The 25,975-nt window shown below is 34.6% G+C and overlaps 1 protein-coding gene and 1 long non-coding RNA gene across 6 annotated transcripts in view; one reads left to right on the forward strand and one right to left on the reverse strand.

Moving 5' to 3' along the window:
- Positions 1–12,269, reverse strand: part of LOC150048730 (uncharacterized) — a 61,559-nt gene extending 49,290 nt beyond the window's left edge. The window contains exons 1-6 of one of the 4 annotated variants that reach the window (XR_016539094.1): positions 12,201–12,269; positions 6,725–6,872; positions 5,321–5,496; positions 4,523–4,572; positions 1,101–1,197; positions 469–662 (exon numbers count right to left, since the gene is read on the reverse strand). This is a non-coding gene — a long non-coding RNA (uncharacterized LOC150048730). The remainder of the gene's footprint in view (positions 1–468; positions 663–1,100; positions 1,198–4,522; positions 4,573–5,320; positions 5,497–6,724; positions 6,873–12,200) is intronic. The other 3 variants (XR_016539096.1, XR_016539095.1, XR_016539093.1) reach the window with 3 other exon arrangements.
- Positions 12,270–12,326: 57 nt separating this feature from the next.
- Positions 12,327–25,975, forward strand: part of Spag16 (sperm associated antigen 16) — a 732,786-nt gene continuing 719,137 nt past the window's right edge. The window contains exons 1-4 of one of the 2 annotated variants that reach the window (XM_090354758.1): positions 12,327–12,575; positions 15,974–16,020; positions 17,691–17,786; positions 22,320–22,438. In XM_090354758.1, coding sequence (XP_090210884.1) covers positions 12,452–12,575; positions 15,974–16,020; positions 17,691–17,786; positions 22,320–22,438 — 386 coding nt within the window. In that variant the 5' untranslated portion in view covers positions 12,327–12,451. Of the gene's footprint in view, positions 12,576–15,973; positions 16,021–17,690; positions 17,787–22,319; positions 22,439–25,975 lie in introns of those variants that run through there. The other variant, XM_090354756.1, reaches the window with a different exon arrangement.

A 25,975-nucleotide genomic window follows, 5' to 3' on the forward strand; every position in this document is an offset into this window, starting at 1 on the left:
AGGTCAGATGAAAACTCAAGATAATCTCATACTACCTGTGTCAATGTTACCTTAAAGTCAGGGCATTAATCTATAAAGCATTGTAACATTTTGCTTGAAATTTTTTTCTTTTTCTTTCTTTCTTTTTTTTCTTTTATGTAAAGCAATATTTTTCTGGGCAAATAGCTTGCTCATCTGGGCAAATAATTATCTACATGGATCAGCAATTTGCTCACTGGAACAAATAGCTCATTTATCAAAGAATTAATTAATTTAGCAAGTTTTTCTTTACCACTTTGATGTTCCTCATCTTCAACTATGAGGATAACTATGATGTTAAGTTTACCAATGCTAAGTCCTTGTTCTCTTGCAAAACCTGCCTAACAACCCTTGAGACCAGTCTAAAATTCTTTGATATATATACCTTTGATATATTACTTACATAGACAAGATGAATTTCTCTTATTGAAATAAATATAGTGCATTTACCTTTGCTTGATCGACACTAATTTTTCCTTCATGGACTCATTGGTAAGATTTGAGACATAAATTAGAGTTATCCCATTGAGTATCAAATGCATATATTATTAAGAACATCGAAAATCTGCATAGGAGTTTGTTGGATATTATTGTTCTTTACTTAACCTTCAATTTCCACATTGTTCAATGTTTTCATCTTCCATCTACAAAAGAAAGGGAGCAAAAATATCACCTTTAAAGTTCTCAGGCCTAAACTTCAATGATTGTAAGATTCTGAAGTTTTCAAAAACACCAATTACTGAACAATTTGGTTTGTTGGTTTTTGATTTTTTTTATAGTCCAACAATAGAATCAATTTAAGTATGGTTATTTCATTAGTGCCTCTTTTAGGTATGATAGTTTTTTTTTTAATACTAGCAAAGTTCTGAACTGGTAGCTGACTTATCGCTCTTACTCTGTCTACTCAGGATGCTGAGATATGAGGATTGCTGGTTCGAAGCCAGCCTAGACAGGAAAGTCGGTGAAACTCTGACCTCAAACGAACTAGTTAAAAGCTGAGGCTGAAGTATAAAAGTTATTCCTTTTGTTTGTTTTGTTTTTGAAATGTCATCTTAGGTTGTATCCCAGGCAGGCCTACTCACTGTGTAGCAGAGTGGTCTTGAACTCCTGTTTCTCTTGATGCCATTTTCTGAGTGTTGGGATTGCAAGCATATTCTGTTTTTGCCTGGCTAATTTATCCTGTAGATTAAAGGATATTTTGGTTATGTAAATTTATTTGTCTTAAGAATGAGAACCTCAGTATAATCTTTTTATGTATTTAATTACAATCCTTCAGATATTAGCATTTCATGGGATAGCAAAAGAGATGAGAGATAACATAATACATTAAGGACAACAATCACTCATTATATGGCTTTTGTTTCTATATCCTGGAGGTCCTTTCATGTAATGTCATTCTATATGGCCTTATGTATCTAGCTTTCGCTCTAAAGTAAATCTCTGCCAGGAGAGCCCAAGGTGTCTACTGATTATGACAAATGAGGGAAACCATTGAGCCTTTGAGTTCCTTTGAGTCTGGCTTACTTCACTTATTATGATTTTTTCTATGTCTTTCCATTTCCTTACAAATGGGGCAATGTCATTCTTTCTGACAGTGCATAGAATTTCTTAATATATAAGTGTAAAGACATTAATTACATCTTTATGCGGGGGGAGGGGGTGGGGGGCATGGCTCATGCCTAATCCTAGCTCCTCAGGGGGCTTATATCTGAGGATCCTGGTTCAAAGCCATGCAGGGCAATAAAGAACATGAGACTCTTATCTCTGATTAAACACTAGAAAATGGGAAGTGGGGCTGTGGCTCAAGGGTAGGCCAGTAGCCTTGAGCTGAAAAGCCCAAGGACAACGCCCAGGCCCAGGGTAGGGTGGTAACCTTGAGATGAAGAGCTCAGAGATAGCACCCAGGCTCAGAGTCCAAGCCCCAAGACAGATAAAAAAAAATAATTGCATCCTTAAGGAGATAGTAAATGAAAAGAAAGGAGAAGGAAAGAAATTACATGGTCAAATTCAAATGTAGAAATTTCCTATAATAATGGCTATATAAACAGGAAAGAAACACATCAATAAGAAAAAGTGTGGCTATATTTCTCACATATTGATTTATTTCTTGGTTTGTTATATCTAACAATTATTTATGCAATGGAATGATTTTTGATTACCTGTGATTAATAAGCCTAGACTGGCTTTGAACCACAATCCTCAAACCTCAGCCTCCTGAGTAGCTAGGATTACAGGTGTGAGCCACGAGTGCCCAGTGTTTTTCTTTTTAAAATATGTTTTTGGAAATAGTTCATTACTATGTCTACCCTTTTATTAGCATATATTGGTTATACAAAATAATGATCATTGAGTATATTTTCCCCTCATAACTCTCGCTTCCCCTAATCCTATTGTCTCCTTTTTTTCTAGCCTCTCTCTTCTCTCATACTTTTTTTGGTTAAATCTAGTTTCACATATGGAAGAAAGCATGTAATATTTGTTGTAGTGACTCTGACTCGTTTCTCTTAATATGATGATCTCCAGTTCCATCCATTTCCCTGTAAATGATGTATTATCTTTCTTTATGGAAGCTGAGTGTAATTTGAATTTTGAAAACCACCATGGCGTACAAGCATCTTTGCTGCATTATGAGTTAGATTTCTTTGGATATAACTCCAGGTGATCAATAGAAATCCTATTTTTGGTACCTCCATACTGATTTCTATAATAGCTAGACTAATTTACAATACTCATCAAACATATGCAAGGGTTCCTTCTCTAAGTTCACTGCAACTTTTTTCTTTGCTATTGGCGTGTGTGTGTGTGTGTGTGTGTGTGTGTGTGTGTTGTGTTTTTGTGTGTGTGTGCTTCAAGAAGGAATCTCAGTGTCAGTTTGATTTCCATCTCCCTAATGGTTCAGAATGTTCAGCAGTTTCTCACATATTTATTTGCCATTTGTGCTTCTTCAGAGAACTGTCTAATTCATTTGCTATTTCTGGCTGGTAAAGATAATCCTCAGGGCAGTGTAAATAATAGCCAGTTTAGAGGGGAATTAATGTCAATGTATCACTGTACAGCCATCTCAGCAATCCTTTTCTGGGTGGCAATTAAAGTAACAATTGCATAATTGTCTTCTGGGAAAAGCTTTTACAATTCAGAAATTTTAAAAATGGGCTAGAAATCAGAATTTTATTATCAGCTATTTTATGCATATATCACTGACCTCTCAAACTACTGAGTGAGTAGCCAGATAAAACTTCAGTGTCTTTAATCATTTGAAGATACACTATACCAAGCATTGTTTCCATGTGCTATTTTTGAATCTCTTCTTCCCCTCCTGAGAATACGTTGGGAATTTAGTAAGGAAAACACATAACAGGTCAGAGGCCCTCAAACTTGAGCTGCCATCATAATCCCCTAATTCGCCTGTTAAAATATGACTCCAACTGGGAGACTATGACTCAGTAAATTCAGGATGAGCTGCAGAATTTATACTTCAAATGAGTTCCCAACTGATGTGGATTCTACAAGTCTGCCCACTAAACTGAGCAATACTTGAAAGGTTATTTTGCCTTTTTTTCTTTTATTATTGTGGGCTTTTCTTCTTCTGTTTGTCTCTTATTCTTAGTTTACCTGTGCTTTTGCCTTTACTCATAGTTTAGGCAACATTTTTCAAATTTTGTGATTACTATATGTTACTGGATAAGGAAATCCTTCAGAAGTTTAAAATTAGAGTCATCTATTGGATTCGAAGCAACCCGACACAAAACACAATGTGCTGTTTGGCTTGGAGTCCCCACTGTCCTGTCAGCAGTGTGCAGCACCGATCATTCTGCATTACAGAAATGAGTAAATATGCACGGCATTAGAAACTATTGCATTTTAACCTTTCTTGGAAAGGCCCAGAGAAATTGAATATATAACTGTTAAAGTCTGACACTTAAAATATAAGAAAGATAATAAAAAGAAGGTAAAAATACAATGCCAATTAAAGGTCTATAAGAAGATAATTTACTATGATTACACTAAAATTAATTTGAGTCTTAATTTAGTAAAAAATTTGCTTTAAGCAGAATATGGTGGCTTCTACCTAATATGAGAAAAAGCCAGAAATAGTGTTGTGGCTCAAGTGGCAGAGTGCTAGCCTTGAGGAAAAAGCCCAAGGACAGTGCCTAGACTCTGAGTTCAAGCCCCAGGACTGGAGGAGAGGGAGAGAGAGAGAGAGAAAGAGAGAGGGAGAGGGAGAGGGAGAGGGAGGGAGGGAGGAAGGTAGGGAGGGAGAGAGGGAGAGAGAGGGCCTTGTCTAGTGGCAAAGTGCTCACCTAGCATGCACAAAGCCCTGGGTTTGATTCCTTGATACCACATACACCACAAATGTCAGAAGTGGTACAGTGGCTCAAGGGGTAGAGCTCTAACCTTGAGAAAGTCCAAGGTCAGTGCACAGGTCATGAATTTAAGCCATGAGACCAGCTAATAATAGTGGTAATAACAGTAATAATAATAATAATAATAATAAAAGACAAACCAAAATGAAGGCAGAAATCCTTTTATATGATGTTGCTTTTTATTATGTTTCTTTGTTTGGCATTTTATAGTTACAATATATCAAGAGGAAGCCATCAGTGCAGATACATTGATCGGAAATGAGATAGGATAGAAAAAATTCAATAGAATGTAACTTGAAAATAATTTTTAGAGATACCAATTAAAATTCAACCACTATTCAATCAGTCAAGTGAACAGAAATGAAATAGTAAACAATAATTTATATGACAAAAATGTAGTGATTTATATCAAGGCATTTATTATAATAATGGAAAGATATATGAGAAACATATTTCAACTAAAATGCCTTATATAATCTATGTACAAGGTATACAATAAATAGTTTTAATTTTTATATGTGTTTGAAATAGAATACTTTTTTCACATATTTTTCATTGTAATTAATACAAGGGTCACATTATATTCACCAGACAGAAGGTGCATTACCTCACAACATTCGTACCCTTTCTCATGTCTTGGTCCCCATTTCCCTCCCCCCCACCCCTGCCCCTCATCTTGTTTACCCCCCTTCCCTATCCAATTTTAAATAACCAAATACGCATATATACAACATATCAGAAAACAAGGTGAAATACTGTAACAATATGAGATAGCCAAGGGACAGCAAAAGAGATGAGAGATAACACAATACCTTAAGGACAACAATCACTCATTATATGGCTTTTGTATGAAACAGAATTCTTTTTATGTTCTGAAGTATTAAGAGACATAAAAAGAGACTTTATGTGAGATTAGATCTTTTGAACAGAAAACTCACTTTGATTAGGAAGATAGTCCTTTACAATTTGTAGAAAGATTTAATGTTTCAGTGAGAATCCTAGTAGTTTACTTGGCCAAAAAGATAGCATTTCTATAACAATAATAATATTTATCACTTGAGAACAAAGCTAACAGGGAAATTAACTTGACTTCCCAAATGTCAGAATATTAAACCTGAGAAAGAAAACATTAAACACAATTCAGTAGGCATTGGTACTGAGACAGATAAACAGATTATAAGCAAAAACAAATATTTCCAAAGAAAATCTAAGTTAAATGTGATCTGGCTATGTAAAAATGATGAGAAAGAAAATTATTTTTTAAATGTTCTGATATTTTTGGACACCCATTCAGAATAAATGATATTATAATCTATTTAATTTCTTGAACAACAATAAATTCCAAATAAATCAAAGCCTTAAATATGTAGAACAAAACAATTGGTGCTTTCAAAAATATCAAGGAGGTATTTGTATAATCTAAGGCTTTGTTACCAGTGCCAATATCTATAAAACCAGGCTCAGATTTCAAATATTTTCCTAAAGCTCTGTAATAATACATGAAGGGCAATGGAAAAATGAAAAACTTTAGAGAGAGAAAATTTCAGTCATACTTCTTTTGCCTATAGTAGTGTTATGGTATGTAGAATAGATGACACAAAGCCCAGCCATGTAAAGCAGAAGTGGTAAGATGATCAGTGCTATAGGTCAGAGTCTGGGTAAAAAGGAATAGATTATATCTGAAAAAGAGCTAAAAGCAGGAGGAGTGTGATGTGGTTTAAGCTGTACAGTGTCTATCTAGCAAGCAAATGCAATGTCCTGAATCCAAACCCAAGTACCACCACGTAAATCAAAGGTCAACAGACAGACCCAAAGAAATAACTACTTGAAAGGAGCCAGACAGGGAAAGGGAGGAGGTGTAGACAAATGAAGAGAAGGAGTGGGAAAGAGAATGCAATAAAATAAGTTCAATGTATACCTTAAAAAGTTAAGGAAAATGAGGAAAGGTGGGGCTCACGAGAGGTGGATGAACTGTCAAAAGAGGTGAGATAAAGATCCATTTCATTCAGTAACTACTTTGTTGAATGGTAACTCCTTGGTGCATTTACTTAAAGATAACTAAAAAACCTCAGTTGTGCCTACTTCTGGTGGCTCACGGCTATAATCCAAGCTACTTAGGAGCCTGATATCTGAGGATCATAATTCAAAGCAATCCCAGGCAAGAAGCTCTACAAGACTCATCTCCAATAAACTACTCAGAAAGAGCTGAGTAGCTGTGTAGGGCTCTAGCTTTAAGCAAAAAGAAGCTCAGGAACAGAATTCAGTGCCTGAATTTAAGCCCCAAGACAAATGAAAATAAACCACAAAAAAGTCAGATAAAACAAAAATCAGGAACAACTCACATGGTGATAAACTTTCTTCTGGAACATGGTTATTTCTTTTATTTTTTTTTCCTTAGAGGCTATTGCCATTTGCATTAACAAACATTGTATTTCCCATGGGAATCAAAATCAGAGTCCTCAATTCTGTTCGGCAAAATAGTCTTCAAGTCTGTAAACTCAGAATACATCGAATAACTTTAACTTTAGAATAATAAATAATGTCAATAATAATAAATAATGTCAATACAAGATGAGAAATATAAGCAAACATTTCTAATAGGATTGGTCAAGGCCTAATAGCAATAAATTACAAAATCAAAAAAATATAGAAAATAACAAACACTTAAAATATTGAAATTTGGGATTGAGATTTGAAATTTGATAGGGAAGGGGGAAAACCAAGATGGGTGTGGGGTGTGGGGTGGGGAGGGAAATGGGTACCAAGACATGTGAAAGGGTATCAATGTACGTGAATTAATGCACCTTCTATCTGGCAAATATCATGTAACCCTTTTACTAATTACAATAAAAAAAATGCAAAAAAAAAAAACAAAAAAAAGAAAAGATATATAGTTTAGGGGCTGGGAGTTTTGGCCTAGTGGTAGAATGCTTGCCTGGCATACATGAAGTCATGAGCTCCATTCCTCAACACCACATTTCTAGAAAAGCTGGAAGTGGTGCTATGCTTCCAAGCACTGTGCTCAGGCCCTAAGTTCAAGCCCCAGGACTGGCAAAAAAAGTTACACATTGTTTACATATCATAAAATGTTCTTAACTAAAATGTCTATAACATGACTAGGGAACATAATCTAATGAGACCACCATCACATATAAAATATTTTATTGGTTACAACATTATTATGTAGAGCATGATTATCTCTGTATAGTTTTGTGAAGTATGTTATTTTGATTCTATCATTCAGATTCTATTTTCTCATGCTTGCTTATGTTTGAAAGTTATTTTCTTTCTTATTTTAATAGAATAATTTATACTTCATGTATAAAAATTGGGTGATTCTCTGGCAAGAATTTCTCTTGATTTTGTTAGTCTACCTAAATAAAAATCATTTTAATGCAAAAAGATACATAGTTTACCATTTGTTAAGATCTGAAAATTAAAATAATATTGTAGTGTCATGTTCTCCTAGGTAATCTTTGAGAGGAGATTGATAACTAGCAGTTAGTCATGATTAATAGGAAAATGTGAATGGAATTTAATGTGGAGGATGACAAAACATTGCAAATAAGCTTTCAGACTTAAGGGGACTAAACCTACATATCCCTTCAAGGTGATGGAACATCACAAGATGACATCATTCCAGCCCAAGATGGATTAGTGAATAGTTTCTGGAACAGATCTTTACCCTAGAATAGTAAAAGTTGTCCTGGAAGTTAAATGTAATTCAATAAACCTCACCTACTTCTGGCAGTGATTGTTCAATGGATGGTCCCCAGGAGGTATTTACATTCCAAGCTCCTTACACTTCAATAACTCTTGTGCCTGGCCGGTGCTAGTGGCTCATGTCTGTAATCCTAGTTCTCAGGAGGCTGAGATCTGAAGGGTGAGATCCAACCCCAAAAGCTGGAGCTGTGACTCAAGTGGTAGAGTGCTAGTCCATAGCACAAAAGTTTAATAACACTGCCCAGGTTCTCAGTTCAAGTCCCAGGACAGGCATCACAAAACAAAACAAAACAAAAATACATCATCAGAAATACCATCCAAACTTGTGTCTGGGTAAAAACTATTGTCATTTTCATCCTAGAGATGATCAGTTTCAGCCTACTAAAAGTGTATAATGTTCCTAATAAACTTGTCAATCACTTTCTTTACATTTTTTTATCTTTTTCTTTGCTTTTCAGACCCAAGGATAAAGGTAGATAATTGTACCAAGCAAGGTCACCTCTTCAGTGACGTTACCTCTAGAAGAGTGGAAAATTGTAGAGAACTATACATAGATGACATTAATGTGAGATATTCTTTCCTTTATGAAATCAACCTAGAGAATTATTTTGTAATTAAAAGGAAATGTATCACCGGGCACACTTATTCCACAAATCAATAGTATGTATATCATAGAAATCAAGTAATCATTAATAAATAGTAATTTATTAATGGGCGCTGGTAACTTAGGCTTGTAATGCAAGATCCTAGGGAGACTGAGATCTGTAGGATCATGGTTCAAAAGGCGGCTTGGGCAGAGAGCCCTGAGGTCCAGTCTTCAGAATCACTAGCACCAAGTTATGCTGGATTTGTGAGTTAGTAGTCAAGCAAGCTAGCTGAACAAGTATAAAGCCCTGAGTTCAAAACTCAGCACTATTGTGTGTATACATGGATTTTTATTACTTTGATGGTTTTATAAACTGAAGATTAAATAAATTCTATTAGTACATTAAATTCATTCTATAGTACAATGAACTATAGAACAGCCACAGAAAAGAAATAAACTTTACTAAATCAAATTGACTTGGATGATTAAGTCATTTTTGAGTAAGGGGAAGAAAAATTAATATATGCTATTCCATTTTTGTAAAATTACTTTGTATATATTCATAGACTATGCATATATGAGCTGTGAAGAGTCAGTTTTTTCTATTTTTTAAAAAAACTACCAAGTTATGTTGCTTTTGTTTTTAGACCTTTGTAGAAGATAAGCTATTTTTGGATCCAAAACTAAGAGATATATTACTCATGGTAATGCACATAGTTTGCACAATTTATCTGTAACTAATCTCTGGGTCCTTATAGATATAGAATGCTACATAGCATTTGAGCAAATGGAAGAATGGAAGAAGTATGTCTTCACATGAACTTTAGTGAAAAGGAAAAATGCATAATGTATGATTGGAAAAATGATAATTGTGATTACTTCTATGAAGTCAGAATTTCTGAAAGTGGCTTCCGCTTACAGTGAAGTTTCGAATGAAAAGAAGAAACTACTTTTCATTGACGATGTCCCAGTAAATGGATAGAACCATATCAATAACAAATGAATGCCCATAACTTCTGAAAATTGAATAGCCCTTTGCTATATATTTGCATATGAGTATTTTTCTTCTTTGAAACTACAAGTGCCGAAAGTACATCCATTGTCTGATTTTGTTCTGGTTTTGCTTTTATAAATAATTTCACTTACTTTTACATAAAGGGATAATTTAGTGTCAGAGGATATTAAAGTTGCTGTCCTTTCTGATTGTTGCTTCAGTATTTCTTTCCTTTTGTTTTCTTTGTTTACTTTCTTCAGGAGTATGTTCAAAAGGAAAGTACAAAATTTGAAGCTCATTTGTCAGAATGGTAAAGCACATTCTCTTTTTCCTCTACCATTAAAGAAGGTCAGAGAATATGTCAAAAAAACAAGAGGATAAAAATTCATCTGAACTACTGTCACATGTACTTTTTGTTTTCTTGGTGGCATTTTACATCTGTTTTTAATTAGGCAATATTTAGCAATTAAAATTTCAGTTTAGGTTGACTTTTAAAATATATTTCTTGCAAACACATATTAGTTGTAAGATGTCAGAAGTGATCACACTCTTGTGTTTGTTGTTTTGTTATCTAAAGGGAATTACTGCTTTTGTTTACATTTACATTTATAAAATACAACTACTTTAAAATATTGCTCACTTATTATAGATCTCAAAGTATTTACAAAGTAAATTGTTAAACTTTTTTATTTGACTCTTTAGAGGCATTGATAGTTATTACTCTTTGGAATGTATTCGAAATTGTTGAGACAAAAATATCTTAGGTGATTTTTAGTTTGAAATTCATTATATGGATATAAAGATTAGTAATTAAGTTAAATCCTTAGTTATTTTGAATACTTACAGAATTATACTTTTTTGTTTATTTGATTCTTTTTTGAGTTAGAAGATGTTTTATATAGAGATTTTTTCAAGAATTTTTCCTACTTCTCCTTATACATTGGACCCTGGTCATTATTTTTTAATGATATTATTACACTATACATCCTTTACAACGTATTAATATACATTTCCTTGTAATCATAATATGCCAGTTTGAACTTAGTAATATTCTCTTAACAAATTTTATATTCACATTACTTATTAAAAGCATGTCATGCGCAAGACATGCTGATGATGCTTTTTGAATATTTCATTTACTTTTTAGAGATTGTAAGATGGATATTCAATATAAGAGATCAGGAATCTAAGATTGAGAGAAATGTTATTTAAAGTGAAGAAAAACTAGTATATAGAATCTGTAGAATGTAACATAGTACATCTGTAGTATAAGAAAATCACTTGTAACAGAAGAAAATAATCATAATAAATATTAATTGTTCCTAAAGCCCTCTCTGTGAGTCTTTCATGTTTCTACCTATACTGCTAGATCTGAGTCAAATTCAAGGCTTACTTTGACCCCTCCTTACCTATGTCATTTTTTAGGGCTGAGTTTATAAAGACAAACCTCCAGGGTGGAGGTGATGACTGAAACATATAGTAGACTTTCTCTTAAATCAGACACTTCACTACTTTCAAAATTTCTCCCCTGTGTTTTCAGTCTTTTACCATTGTTCCTTGCACTCAGAATGTTTGATGTGAAAAGTCAGTGATAGAATGGAGGTTACAATGCACAAATGTCAGGAATGAACTCTCCAATTTTTGTATGTATTTGTGTACTTGATAATACTAACAAAATCCAAGTTTACTAGAAATAGCTAGCATATTTTGTTGCCAGTATATTTTTATTAAATTCTTAATGTTTTGTTGATTTACCTTTCACACTAACAATTTCAAGTTGGTACTATAATTACTATTTTACAAACAGAGAAACTGAAGCCTAGAAGCAACTTTATTTTTGTATCTAAAATGCACATTCTCGATCACCTCTCCAGGAAGTTAGTTTTGTTTTATCATTTTTATTTTTTGGTCATAACTGGGTGCTTTGAGTCATTGTTTAGTACCTGGTATTTATGAAGAAACATACAATAGAAAAGAATCTACAAGAAAAAAGACCTTGAAAATGCTTCTTATACACAATAATAACCTGAGGAAATTCCTGTCAGAGCAGTAGTATTTGCCACGATTGGGCAAATATCATCTATTATACATTATGCTGGGCCATTTGTAGCTCACCATTTTTTTCTTTTTTCTTTTTTGGAAGTGGCTTTAACTTAGCAAAAATCAATGCTACAAATGGATGCTACGGAGATTCTTTTAAATCCTCCAAATAAAAATGCGTCTAGACAAACACATTAAAGATTTTAAGATATGAATGGACTTAGGTGGCCACTCCTAGTATTTGTTAAGCATTTGAATTAATACAATTATGATTGCTAGAACTTTTTTTTTTCTTCTTGCTCCAAGCAGGGATTATTTTTCTTTTTGCTAGAGAGCTTTTTTCCCTGGAAACAAGTGGACATCTACAAACATGTGAAGTTCAGGGACTAATAATGGGTCTGGAATTGCCAAGAGGCAAGGCAATTGAGGGAAGAAAAGAACGGAATCATAAGGCTCAAAGTGTATGCGAACCCACCTGACTTCTCAGAAAGATGCAATCCCAGCAGCCTGCTTCTGGCATCCAGTCCACTCTCAGGGCTGCGTCCTCAGCTCTGGGGTAACTAGGCAACGAGTTGCCCTGGTAACCCGGGAAACCCCTGAGGACTCTGGTCCACCCAGGTGCTTGAGTCTGACCGGTGGGAAGAGGCGAAGGAGGCTGGATCAGTAGGGCCTTCAGGGAAGCATCCTCGCTCAGAGCAAGCACCTGGATGGCGGGGGACCCTGCGGATGGCTGACCAGGAAAGGATGGGTTCTGCCCCGGTGCGGGCCATGGAAGAAGCTCTGGGCCTAAGTCTGGCAGGGGGCGACACTGCAGATGAGGTGGCCCCCGAGGGCATCTACTACTTGGAGCGTATCCTTCCGGTGTAGGCAGGGCCTGTCCTTGGTGGGTCTGGGGGCTACAGCCATGGCTTCTCACCGGGGCACATGTTTGTCCACAGTGGATTTCCTATCACGGGTGTTCGGAAGGAAGTATATTTGGATGGGTGATTCTTAGGAGAAATAACAGAAACACTGAATAACTTTACATGGATGATGGAGTTTACTATTTATTTTCAGGGTATTAGAGGGTGTGTGCGGGGGGGGAGAGAGAGAGAGAGAGAGAGAGAGAGAGAGAGAGAGAGAGAGAGAGAGAGAGAGAGAGAGAGAGAGAGAGAGAGAGAGAGAGAGAGAGAGAGAGAGAGAGAGAGAGAGGGAGGGAGGGAGGGAGGGAGGGAGGGAGGGAGAGAGGGAGGGAGATGGGAGGGAGGGAGGGAGGGAGGGAGAGAGGGAGAGAGGGAGAGGGAGAGGGAGAGGGAGAGGGAGAGGGAGAGGGAGAGCGCGCGCTTGGGAGAGAAGAGAAGAGAAAGATGGTTGTCTATTTTATTCATAAAATACTAAGGAAACTCCAAAGCCTCCTTGCTTTTTCATTTCCACTCCAAGCATTCCCACTATCACAATTTAATTCAAGAGTTATTGTAATGGTTCATTTTGTGAGTGTTGGCAGTGCTGCTCAGATTTAGGACATAACCTGTTAGGAAATTACAAAGAATTGAGAGGGACAATTACAGAAAATATTCCATAGTTCATTGGATGAAAATTTGAGTTTCATAGGAATGTAAGTTTGAAAAGTTTGAAATCAATTTGAATAATATAAATGAGTGCTTCAGGGTAATAAATGATATTTATGCTCCATTTTCTTTGTTCCAACAGGCTGTCTTTTTTAGCAATCCTCTTTTTTAACTTAAGAAAAAAGTATTCACATTATTCTTTCTGATCTGATCTACATCAAGTAGAAAGTTATTGTAGAAAGCTAACAAATCATCTTGCCATTTTTGTTTTCATCAAGATTGTTTCTGAAAACACAGTTTAATTATTAACATGAGACTAACAGTGTGATGGTTTTTTTTGCAGTACATGACAGGATTTGTGAAATACATGACACAATTCTGACACAATGAAACTCTTAATGATGAAAACCAGATTTCTTAGTTTATAAGGACATCACAGAGTCAAAATTTCCGACCTTGAGTGCATCTGTATTGTGAAAACCTCAAATACTCACATTTTAAAATATAAGTAGTTGTAACATTAGGATTTTATTTTCCAGTTTGTGAGTTACCCAGTTGCTTTTCTTCTATGTCCTTTTGCTTGAGTAATTGCTACTTGTGTCCTTTTGCTTGAGTAATTGCTACTTGGCACTTCAACCAAAGGGTCAAGGGAACAGCAAAGTTAAACACGTCAATTTTGTAATATGCAAGGTTACCAAACATTTGCCCAAGGTTCTCTATGGGAGAAATCTTTTCATGAATTAAGACCTGGCCCTGTCATTGAGCTTTTGTGCTCAAGACTGGCATTCCTTGAGTCACAACTCTGCTTCTGACTTTATGTACTTTTGGTGGTTAATTGGAGATATAAATTTCATAGAATTTTCTGCATAGGCTGGTTTCAAAAAGCTGATCCTCAGATTTTATCTAAAATTACAAGCACAAGCCACCAGTGCTTGTTAAAAAGAATATATATGCATATAAATATAATTAGAATTTGTTACAACTTGGATGAGATTCTCCATTGTACTCATGACTAGGGGCTACCTATTATAGTGTAGCTGTGGATATTTGGGAATGCCCAATTCCAACTGGCAGTTGCAGGCTGAGACTTGATCATAACTAAACTAGGTTTATATGTTGCCTGTTCGAGACAGGGACAAAGACAGTGAAGAGTAGCTACTTCTGATTAGTAGAGCTGAATAAGTAAAATATATTTAAAGGAATATAAGTTTGTGGAAGATAATTAACAATTTAAGTGCCTGTGTAGAACTGGAACACATACAGAATATGGAAAGACAGCCTGAATGTCTGGGGAAAATGTACTCTGCTCCTAACTCTGGATCCTGTGTCTGTGATTCCTGATTTGCAAAATGGAAATAATAATAGTTTTATCCCATACAGGATGAGGATCAAATGATTTAGTATATGAGAAACTATTAGTGTCTGATTCCAATTAAATACTACATATTTTTATTATTTATTCTTGATTAAAATAATGTCAGTTGACCAGTACACTTTTAGTGAAGCTTGAAAGATAAAAGATTAACAAAGTAGTGGTATTTTCAGTAACAAAATATTAGGTTAATCTTAACTTTCATTTTCATAATGGCTATACACTAAAGTATTCAACTCAAACAGAAAAAGAAAGTAAAGCCATAACATTCACAAATCCTCAAAAAAATCTTCATTTTTTTCACCTTTTGTTCCTCCATTTCTGTCTCCCCTTAAAAACTCAGATATGTAAATGAACAAACAGAACAAATGAAAAGAAAGCCAAATAAAACAGCAAAAATAAATAAATAAATACAGGAAAGTAAAAAACCTCTTGCTTCTGTTTCCTGAAGTGCATTTCGATAAATACTTTGACTAAATGCACATAGGTATTGTGCCTTTCTGTTCCTCTCCTAAGAGTATTCTTTGGTCTCACTGTGTGTGCATGCCTAGAGACCCGTATAAGTTATTATGTCCTGCTGTATTTTAGTACTGACTTCTGCAGATGAGAGAAAACAGACACCATTTGTCTCTCTGAGCTTGGCTTAATTTAATTCACATAGTTTGTTCTAGGTCTATCCATTTCCCTGCAAATGATATAATATTATTTTTAAATAGCCATCAATAGTTAATTTCTTAAGCATTTATGTTATATTTAACTATGATTGCTATATAGATTACATTAATTAAAATTAGGAAACATTTTCTAATCATGTAACTTAATTAAAGGCTGACATATGAAGATTTAAGTACATTTATCGATGAAAGCATAGCATAAGTATATTTTACTGATGAAAGTACAGATTATTTAGATGTTCTGTAACTTCTGCTGTTGTTCTTTCCTACCAAAGCCTCCTAGGTTTGTGGATTCTTGACTTAGGAGTTCTGCTATTTGAGATAAACCTTAAAATTTTACTTCTTTCTAATTTAAAATGGATATCTATTGTAGATGTAACTGTAACTTCCTAAATAATAGATCAATATAATGTAGTTTTTGATTAACTTAAAGAAATAAAAATCCTAATATTATATATATGTGGTGTGTGTGTGTGTGTGTATGTATGTGTGTGTGTATGTGTGTGTGTAGGCTGTCTAAAGAATAAAAAGTTTTTTAAAAGTGTATGTTTCACAAAATTCATACATAAGTAGATCTGATACTATTTAAGGTCAATGCGCTTTTAATGTAACAATGTTTCGTATTTTTGAGATTAAAACTTAACAAGGTATTTAGAGATCACCATAGCTGAACCATCTGAAGATGACTATGAGTATGAAGAGGTAATTTTTAAATTTTATTATTCACTTTATAATAGTAAAAGTCATTTTCATGAACTATTTTGTGAACATTGAGTTTTCCTTAGGAAACACTAGTTTATAGTTTAATTCCAGTGAACCGGTTGTTAGTTGTGACTATTCTCCTTAGCCTGGGAAATATTTCTTGCCTATCTTCTTATTAATAGTTCTTTACATTCATTTTTCACCCATATTATAGATACATGCTGTAGACTGCCATTTCTGTCCAGGAAAAGTATTCTATTACTGATTCAGCTTTTTTGTAAAGATTCTCAGATCTTCATATACAGTTGGAGCTCAGGGTTATTGCTTATTTATAGCTGGATCTCAAAGCTTAAATTGAGTTAATTGTTCCAGTGAGACCTGCCAATAATTTTGAGACTTGATGGAGAAGGACACTTATCTTAAAATATTTTTTTAAACTCCTGAGACCTATTATTACTTCTGAGAATTAGAGGATAAAGTCACTTATGAATAATAGAAGCTGTGAGTAATAAATACTGAGTAGAAGAAAGCCTGCAATACATTGCTTAGATAAGCAAGAGACAAAACAAATATATGAGATAGGATATTGTTAGTGTTATGCTTCATATACAAAGTTACTGAATGAGTTAAATATGAAAGCCTGACAAGTAGTTCCTAGTATCTAAGAAGCATATGACTTATGGTAACTCTCATCACTATGACTCCCAGGCATTTCATTCTCCCAAGATTTTAACCCTGAGGCAGGGAGGGTTATGTTGTAACAAACTTATTGGAGCTAGTTGTTAGGAAAAAATAATGATGAAGACCTGGGATAGGGCAGCACTGGGGGCATTTAGATAGTGTAACATTATTTTTCCATCCTAATAGAGTTGTTCTGCTATTTACCACAATTCAAAAAAGATGTTGCCATACAAAGTCTTGAATTCACTAGAAGTGACCAGGAATCACATTTGCAGAAAGTGAGAAAATGACTTGGGTATTCATTTTCTAGAGATCTTTATACTGATACGAATTGCTTGTGCTATAAAGTCTTGTTTTTTTGGTGTTTTTGTTTGTGAAGACAAAATATTTCTAAAATTTAGTATGGTAGTCTCTTATCTGTCTGTCTGTCTGTCTGTCTATCCTCTTTGGTTTCAGTTACTCATGGCCAATTGTAGCCAACAATAAGGTAGTTTCTAAGTTTTAAAAAAAAATTTCTTGTATATTTTTTATAATTGTTTATTTAATAGCAGTTTTTAATGTCAATCTTTTTTTGGGTGTGCCAGTCCTGGGGCCTAAGCATATGGCCTGAACACTGCCCTTGGGCTTTCTCAAGGCTAGAGCTCTACCACTTGAGCCACAGTACCACTTCTGGCCTTTTATTCTATGAATGTGGTACCAAGGAATTGAACCCTGATCTTCGTGCATGCTAAGCAAGCACTCTACCACTAGGCCAAGCTCCCAGCCCGAATGCCAATATTTTATTATGTTTTGTTTGCAAATTAAACGGTTTCACAGACACAGACACACAGACATATACACACGTAGTATATATAAGACTATGTTGGAATGAATACTTTCTATTCTCTCTCTCTCTCTCTCTCTCTCTCTCTCTCTCTCTCTCTCTCTCTCTCTCTCTCTCTCTCTCTCTCTCTCTCTCTCTCTCTCTCTCTCTCCCCCCCCCACCCCAGATACCAGATGACAATTTCAGCATTCCTGAAGGTGAAGAAGATCTGGCAAAAACAATTCACCTGGTTCAAGAAAAGGATACGGACACTCAAATCTTGGTGAGTTGTTTTTTTAATTCTTGGGAGGGGTTACAGTTACATTCATCAGGCAGTATGTGCATTGCTTCTCACACACATATTTTTGTCCCTATTTCCCTCCCCACACCCTCTTCCAATCATCTTATTTTCCCCCTTCCCTTTCCTATTTTAAATAAACAAATAAACGTATATACAATATACCAAACATATCCTTTTATGTCAGAAGATATAGACATAAGGACTCAAAATTAATGATTATAAGTAAGAGATAATAATTGATAATGTTTAAACATAAAGGTTGTGTACATAGCTCAGTTCTATCATCTTAGGCCCAAACCCCGTTAGTGAAAAATATAACATTACTCTTTGAGAAAAGTTAAAGTAGATATAATATAATAGTATTATTTGTTAAGAAATTGAGAAAAGGACTATCTTTTGAGTAGTTAAATTTTAAATAATTTAATAACCTTTATTTTTGGTCACTATGTTTCTACTTTTAATTACCTTGCATTGGTTGTAGGAGAGGGGTTTTATTGTGACATTTCAGTTAATTTTTGTAATATATTCTCACTTGTCACTTTCCCTTATCCTACTCTTCACTTCCTAAAAAAAAATCAACAGATTTCATTATTATATTTCATACATGTAAAAAACTACTTTGACTGTATCTGTCTTTATTGTCATTTTTTAGCTGTTCTCTTCTTACCAGTATAACTGTCCCAAATAGAACCTGTCTCTTCAATGTCACATTGGTCAGGAATTTTTATTGAGATTACTTAGGGCAGCTTCATACATAGTTGCACTGCACTTTGAAAGTATTCTCCCTTCTCCCTTTACCCTTTCCTTTTCCCTTTATCCCCTAAATTTTCCTATAGACTCATGTTCTGTGTGCATGTGTATACACATGAACACACTCACACATATATAATATGTGATATATTATAGATAGATAGATAGATAGATAGATAGATAGATAGATCGATCGATCGATCCATTATTCAGATCTAATTTCCACATATAGGCAGCAGTTTAAGGTGAGCAATTGGGAGCAAAGACCTGCATATAATTCTGCAACCATGTCTTTAAGTGAAGTAAGCCAGACTCAAAGGAACATAGTCTCAGTGGTTTCCCTCATTTGTCATAATCAGTAGAAATCTTGGGCTCTCCTAGTAGAGATTTACAATAGAACAAAACCGAGATACATAAGGCCATATAGAATGAGGCTAAATGAAAGGACCTCCTGGATATAGAAACAAAAGCCATATAATGAGTGATGTTTTCCTTAATGTACTATGTTATTTCTCATCTGTCTCTTTTGCTGTCCAATGGTTATCTCATATTGTTACAGTATTTCACCTTGTTATCTGATATATTGTATATATGCATATTTGGTTATTTGAAATTGGAGAGGGAAGGGGGGAAACAAGATGAGGGACAGGGGTAGGAGGAGGGAAATGGGGATGAATACATGAGAAAGGGTACGAATGTTTGTGAGGTAATGCACCTTCTATCTAGTGAATATAATGTAACCCTTTTGTTAATTACAATAAAAATATAAGAAAACAATACATGGAAAAAATAAGTCTGCAACCAAACATTTGAACATTCTCTAAAGTTTCATAGGCATCTTTAGAAACTGTAATGGTACACTCTTCCACCCATTGCTCTGTTCTTCTCTTTCTGGTTTTGCAAGTTTTTCCAACTATTATCTAACTTATTTTATAACTATCAATTTCTCACCAAAGAGGTTAAAGTGTATTTATTATGTAATGTTTATGCTCAGCTTTATTTTATGCTCTTGTCTAATTATTAGATATAATGTTCTGTGCTAATAAATAGCATATTGCAAAAACATGCCTTCATCTGCTCTTTTGACATCTCCATAACACCTAAAATAGTCTTGGATAATATTATCTAATACTGAAAATAATTTTAGCTAAAACAATCACCACAGAGCCTCAAATATTGGTCAAGGTTTTCTGTAGCTTCCTAAGCTTGCCTCTGTTTAGTATTCTTCAGTGTTGTAGCAAGTACTAATAACGTCAGCAGTGTCAAATTATGGGTAACATTTTGGAAGGAACTTGTTCCGGGCATCACAGTTGACTTTCCTCAGTGTATCTGTACACAAACACATCATGTTTTTTTTTTTTTGTATAATCTGCTATCTAGTTACTATAAGCCTACTTTTCCAAATGCAGCTCAGTGAATTCTTGTCAGTCAGGAGAAAATTAATTTTCCTGAGAGCCAATGATGCTTTCAAAGTTTTAAAGAAAATACCTGCTTTAGTTACCTTTTTGTTGCTATGCCAGAATGCCTGACACATTAATAGGGGTAAGATAGACTGATTTAATTAATTATTTTATTTATTTATTTATGTATTTTGCCAGTCCTGGGACTTGAAATCAGGGCCTGGGCATTGTCCTTTTACTCAAGGCTAGGACCCTGCCACTTGAGCCACAGCACCACTTCTGGCTTTTTCTGAGTATGGAGTACTGAGGAATTGACCCCAGGGCTTTGTGCATGCTTGGCAAGCACTCTTACCACTCAGCCACACTCCCGGCCCATTGTGTATTTTTAAATCCTGGCCAGAGATTTATTTTGTTCATTGTTTCAGAGCTATTAGTCAGACATGGCAATGAGGACAGAATGGGTCTCATATCACAATGAACAAAAATCTAAGAAAGAATCTTTTAGCAGAAATAAGATAGAAGACATAGTCCCAAGGACATGCTTCCATGACCTACTTTGGCAAGCCTGGTCTCATTTTTCAGAATTCTACTCCCTCCACAATAGTCTATTCTAATTTTGTATCCATTAGTGGATTAAACATTCATTTTGTCTGAGCTCTGATGATGTAATCACTTCTGGAAACAGGCTCACAGACACACCAGCTGTGTGCTTTACCAATCTCCACCGTGCTTCTCAGACAATCAAATTGACACTCAAGATTGACTATTATGCTACCCATTATTTGATTTATTTTGGACATTGACATATGTGCTGTAGATGTCATCCAACTAGTCAATTATCTCATGAACTGTAAAAGCAATAATGCATGGTATATAAACTAATCAGCTGGTTGTGTTCTATTAAACTTTGTTTACAAGAACTGTTACCTTTGACCCACGATGTAGGTGACTGAGTTATTTTTGTTTACATTATAGAACAATACTTATTTTTTCCACAGTGTTTCTAAAAATCAATAATTAATGCAATGATATTATTGTACCTTTTTTGGGGCAGTATTAGGGCTTGAACTCAGAGCCTGAGCACTTTCCTTGGGCTTTCTCAAAGCTAGCACTTTACCACGGGAGCCACAGCACCACTTCCGTATTTTTCTGTGTATTGTCATGAATCAAACCCAGGGATTTGTGAGTGCTAGGCAAGCACTCTACCACTAGGCCATACTCCCTGTCCATTATGTATTTTTAAATAGGAATAATTAAAAGAACAAAGATATCATACATTTCTTTTAGTGTTTGGTCTTATGTGTATCTGCTAGGGATAGGGCAGGGCAAATAGAGCTTCTTATCCTTCAGACAATCTGATCATACTCTAGCCGTATCTAGAGCATGTCATTCTTCCTCTTTGAGGTACATTTGTGTTGAGATAACACTTTTTTAATGTTAAACAGAATTCAGAGATACAATGCAGAACCTGTACTAGTGGTTCACACCTGTAATCCTAGCTAATTAGTAGGTGGCATAGTTTCCTAGTTTAAAGCCAGGGTGGCCAGCAAAGACTATGAGACTCTTACCTCCAATTAACCACCAAAGAGTGGAGCTGTGGCTCAAAGTAGTAGAGCATTAATCTTGAGCACAAAGGCTGAGGGTTAGTATCCAGGCCCCAATTTCAAGCCCAAGGACTGTCAAAAAATATATAGTGAAAGTTAGCACCCAAAACCCTCACAACAAAAACTCTTGTCATATACATTCTTTATTGTATAAAGTGGGCTGTGAGGTATTCTGTCACATTTTACATGTTTCTCAAAAATCCTTTAGAAAACATAACATGTGACTTTTAAGGAATTTTCAATATTTTGGGTTTTTCCTATAGTTTGGAATTTTATTTCTTTTAATATTTATATCACTATCATTATTGTTTATTATATTATTCTTAGAGTCTGAATTTTGATCTTTCAAGCTTTTAACATGTAGGAGTTTGTATTTAGGAATGCAGTCTAGATCACAGGTTCTCACTGAAATCTTTCTCCACATCTGTAAACCAATCGCAAGCTGACACACATACCTTCTGTGATGTTGGGTCCTATCTTTAAGCCTGTCTTTTCCCCCCATTGGCACTTAGTCCTATCATCCTGTATGTATCTTATTTAGTTTTTCATATTCTGTTTATATCCACTGATGGCCAAGTTTGAATACTACAACCTGTTTTTTTCTACCAGTGCTTTCTCCCTGTTGATCAAAATAGTCTCTGGTGGATAAATATTTAAGGTAAATTATTAGAAAAAAATGAAGAGATGAATAATGGATTTACTTATATCATTAATAACGTGGTTTGATACTAAAAATGAGTAATTGTACATTTAAATTTTAGGAGCAAGAAACAATTCTTCCTTCAAAGCCTGTGATACCTGAAGTAATAGAAGACTTTCTCTGCAATTTCCTGATCAAAATGGGAATGACCCGAACTCTTGACTGCTTTCAGTCTGAATGGTAAAAAATGATGTGGCTAAGTAGTTGTCTATAAAGGCCAATCACCTATTCATATGTGCATTTTCCACAGTCTGCAAAGACTTTGCAAGGATGCAGCTCACATATCTGGGTAGAAAATGTTCTCATTTTCAACCCTTAACCCCTACCATACATGTATATACACATACAATCAATCTATCACTGCAAGGACAATTTTATTAAATACCATTTCCAACTATTAAGGTTGAAGTGATCTTCAAGTAATTAAGAAAATGGAATATCCTCTAGGGGTAACACAAACTATTTTTAGAATTATTTCCTTTTTTTTTCCTACAGAAGTATTTTCCCTGCATTTAGATATACTTTTGTTTTACTTTTTGCCAATCCTGGTGCTTAAGCTTGGGGCCTTAGCACTGTCCTTGGGCTTTCTCAAAGCTAGAGCTCTACCACTTGAGCCACAGCCCACTTCTGGCCTTTTCTATTTATGTGGTACTGAGTAATGGAACCTGGGTCTTCATGCATGCTAGGCAAGCACTCTATTGCTAGGCCAAACTCCCGGCCCCTCATTTAGGTATACTACTACTACTTTACTACTCTACTACTGCTGCTGCTGCTGCTGCTGCTTTATTTATAGTGAAAATGGTTTTCCTTTTTAATGTTTTATTTATTAGAGTGGGTTAATTCTTTTTCTACAAATAGTATTTTATTTAGGAGTAGAAATGTATTTTCAAATATTGCCTAAACACAATGCTTTTTTTTAAATTTGATTTATATAAAGTTAATAGCAGGGATGACAAAAATTATAGGCATGATGGTAAGGTCAACAAGCATTTTTTATTCCTAATATCCCTAAAGAAATATGATATGATGGATATGAAAGGTTTGAATTTGACAGCCACTACTTTAAACCTTTCTATGTAAAATTGGTTGTTGTATTGGATTAGCTACCTATAACATTGTTTATCATGACTGTTTCTTCAGAAAAACAGAAAAAGTTAATTTTTAATTTTTATTTCACATTCTTTGCAAATTTGTTTTCCTCTGCTATATAAAAACACAAATAAAATACACTATAATACAAAGAACCTCTTAAAATTATAATGTTGTTATCACAATGTGTTTAATTTTTTCTTGAGGGTTATTTTAAATTATAGTCCTGGCAAAGGTGATTGATTGCATTTAAAGATCAAAAATGATGGAATAAAACTCTTCAAACTTAAAAAAGAGACAGGATTAATATAGCATAGAAAATGTTTATTGTGTTTTAGAATAAACTAATTCAAAATACAGAGAAATGTGTAATATTTGCTAATATACTGTTTTTCCTTTGATTTGATATCCTCTATTGAAAATATGCACATAGGAAGACTCACTTTCATTTTTTAATTGCATATCTGAATTAATAATGGAGATAAGCAGTTTTAATTATTTAAGAAAGAGAAACTTTGGTGATAGAAAATAAATACCACTTTTTAAAAATCTGGAATTGTGTGCAATGATTTTTAAACAGTGATCTTAAAGAAATTAAATATATTGGGCGATACATTTTTTTTAATTTTTTTGTTGGTCATGAGGCTTGAACTCTGGTCCTGGGCATTGTCCCCGAGCTCTTCAGCTCAAAGCTACCTCCCTACCCCTGGAGCAATAGCCCCACTTCCCGTTTTCTAGTTGTTAATTGGAGATAAGAGTCTCCAGCTCTTTAGTGCCTGGGCTGGTTTTGAGCCTCGATCCTCAGATCTCAGCATCCTGAGTAGCTAGGATTACAGGCGTGAGCCACCCTGCCCAGTTGGGAGATACATTTTTGTAAGTATAACTTGATGGTTCATTTGCAGATAGTAATTAAAAGTATTCTGGTTCAATGACCTTTCTTTCTTTCTTTCTTTCTTTCTTTCTTTCTTTCTTTCTTTCTTTCTTTCTTTCTTTCTTTTTGAATGAGTTCGGACATGTACTACTTACCTATATGATAGGCTAGTATTAATAAGAAATGATTGCTTTAGAGAAACCTAAAACCCTCCCCCCCACACACATACACAAACATACATTATATAGCATTTTTTGATGAGACTTGAGTTCTAGCTCAGGGCTTTATGCTTACTAAGCAAGAGCTGTATACCTTGGATGCCCTGAATCTATTTGTTCTACCCCATATCTAGTCCAACTAATATTGGAATCCAGCCATAGTTTTTTTTTGTAATGTCTACGACATTACATCTGAACAGAATTATATGGCCTGCAAAGTATTTTTGACAAGCTCTAAAATATTTATTTTCCAAAATATTGTTATGGCCTGCGTTCTGTAATATATTTAGGATTTCTGTAATAAATTCAGGATTTGTTTAGTGCCCTTATGACTATTTTTGTAGTCCTCATGTACAATAGTGATTAGTCCTGGAGAATGAAATTAAGGAAAATCTTAGAGTGGAGAAAACATGATAGTAACCTTTCAGTACCTTAATATACCTATGAGTCACCATCTTCACTGCCTATATTGGGTTGTTCCCTGGACAATTAGCATGTTCACTGTTCATACACCTGAAATGTAAATGATTGTTTTTTGCCTTTTCTCTTATTACCATCCTCTTAAATTTTTCTTCTCTTTCCAACTATGTTTTAATAAGTGTTTTTCATTTTTTATATTTTTTTCTCATTCAATCACTGTCTCTTCAATTGATGAGGAGCTATCTTTTGGTTATATACTATCCAGCAATTTTCTTTTCTGCCCAATTGGCATTAAATGAAATACAGAAATGATGTTCATCATCTATCATAGAAACTCAGTATAATTATTATAATAATAATACTGAAGTTGAAGATGACAGGCATCATGACATAGAATTATGTACTATAATATTCAGGTAATCAGCAGGTAGATAAGTATTTAAGTATAAAAAGGATTGAAAAATATTTTAAAAGGGAAGGGCAATTTTGGCTTATCTGAATTTTTTTCACCTTTTTATAAACTTGTTTTGGTTCTGGGGTTTGAATTTGGAGTGTGGTTCATTCCCATAAGCATACACTAAGTAAAGTTATATTTCACATGTTAAAGCAAAGGGAAGAAAGAAGCACTGCAGATATCATGTCCTATTTTAAGTGCATCCTGATTTTCTGCTGTCTGCTTTATTGGCACATTTTCTTGATAAGTTCTTTCTGACACTTTCTTATTCCTTATCCTCTCATTTCTACTCCAACTTCACTTTTATTCCCATTATTCTAGTGAAATTTTGTTCAGTGACTTTTACATAGCTAATTCCAGTGACTGATTCTCAAAGTTTTCCCAGTCTCTGGTACGTTGTCATAGCTACTTTTTTCTTCCTTCTTGAAACACTTTCTTTGCCCATGGGCCACAACTTTGTCATATTTTCCCCATACTTCATGAATTCGCTTTCATAGTTTCCTTTGGTAGTGCTTACTACCCTCTCCCCAGAATCATAAAATAATGGAGAATTTTGTTGCTCAGTGTTCATTTTCTTGTTATGCTTTGTGCCTATCTCATCTGCTCTTGTCTTATGACTATAAATGGTGTCTATATATTGAGTATACTCAAATTTGAACACTTGA

This window comes from Megascapheus bottae, chromosome 21 (assembly GCF_031878675.1).
Source record: "Megascapheus bottae isolate mThoBot1 chromosome 21, mThoBot2.hap1, whole genome shotgun sequence".
In the NCBI taxonomy this organism is placed as follows: Eukaryota; Metazoa; Chordata; class Mammalia; order Rodentia; family Geomyidae; genus Megascapheus; species Megascapheus bottae.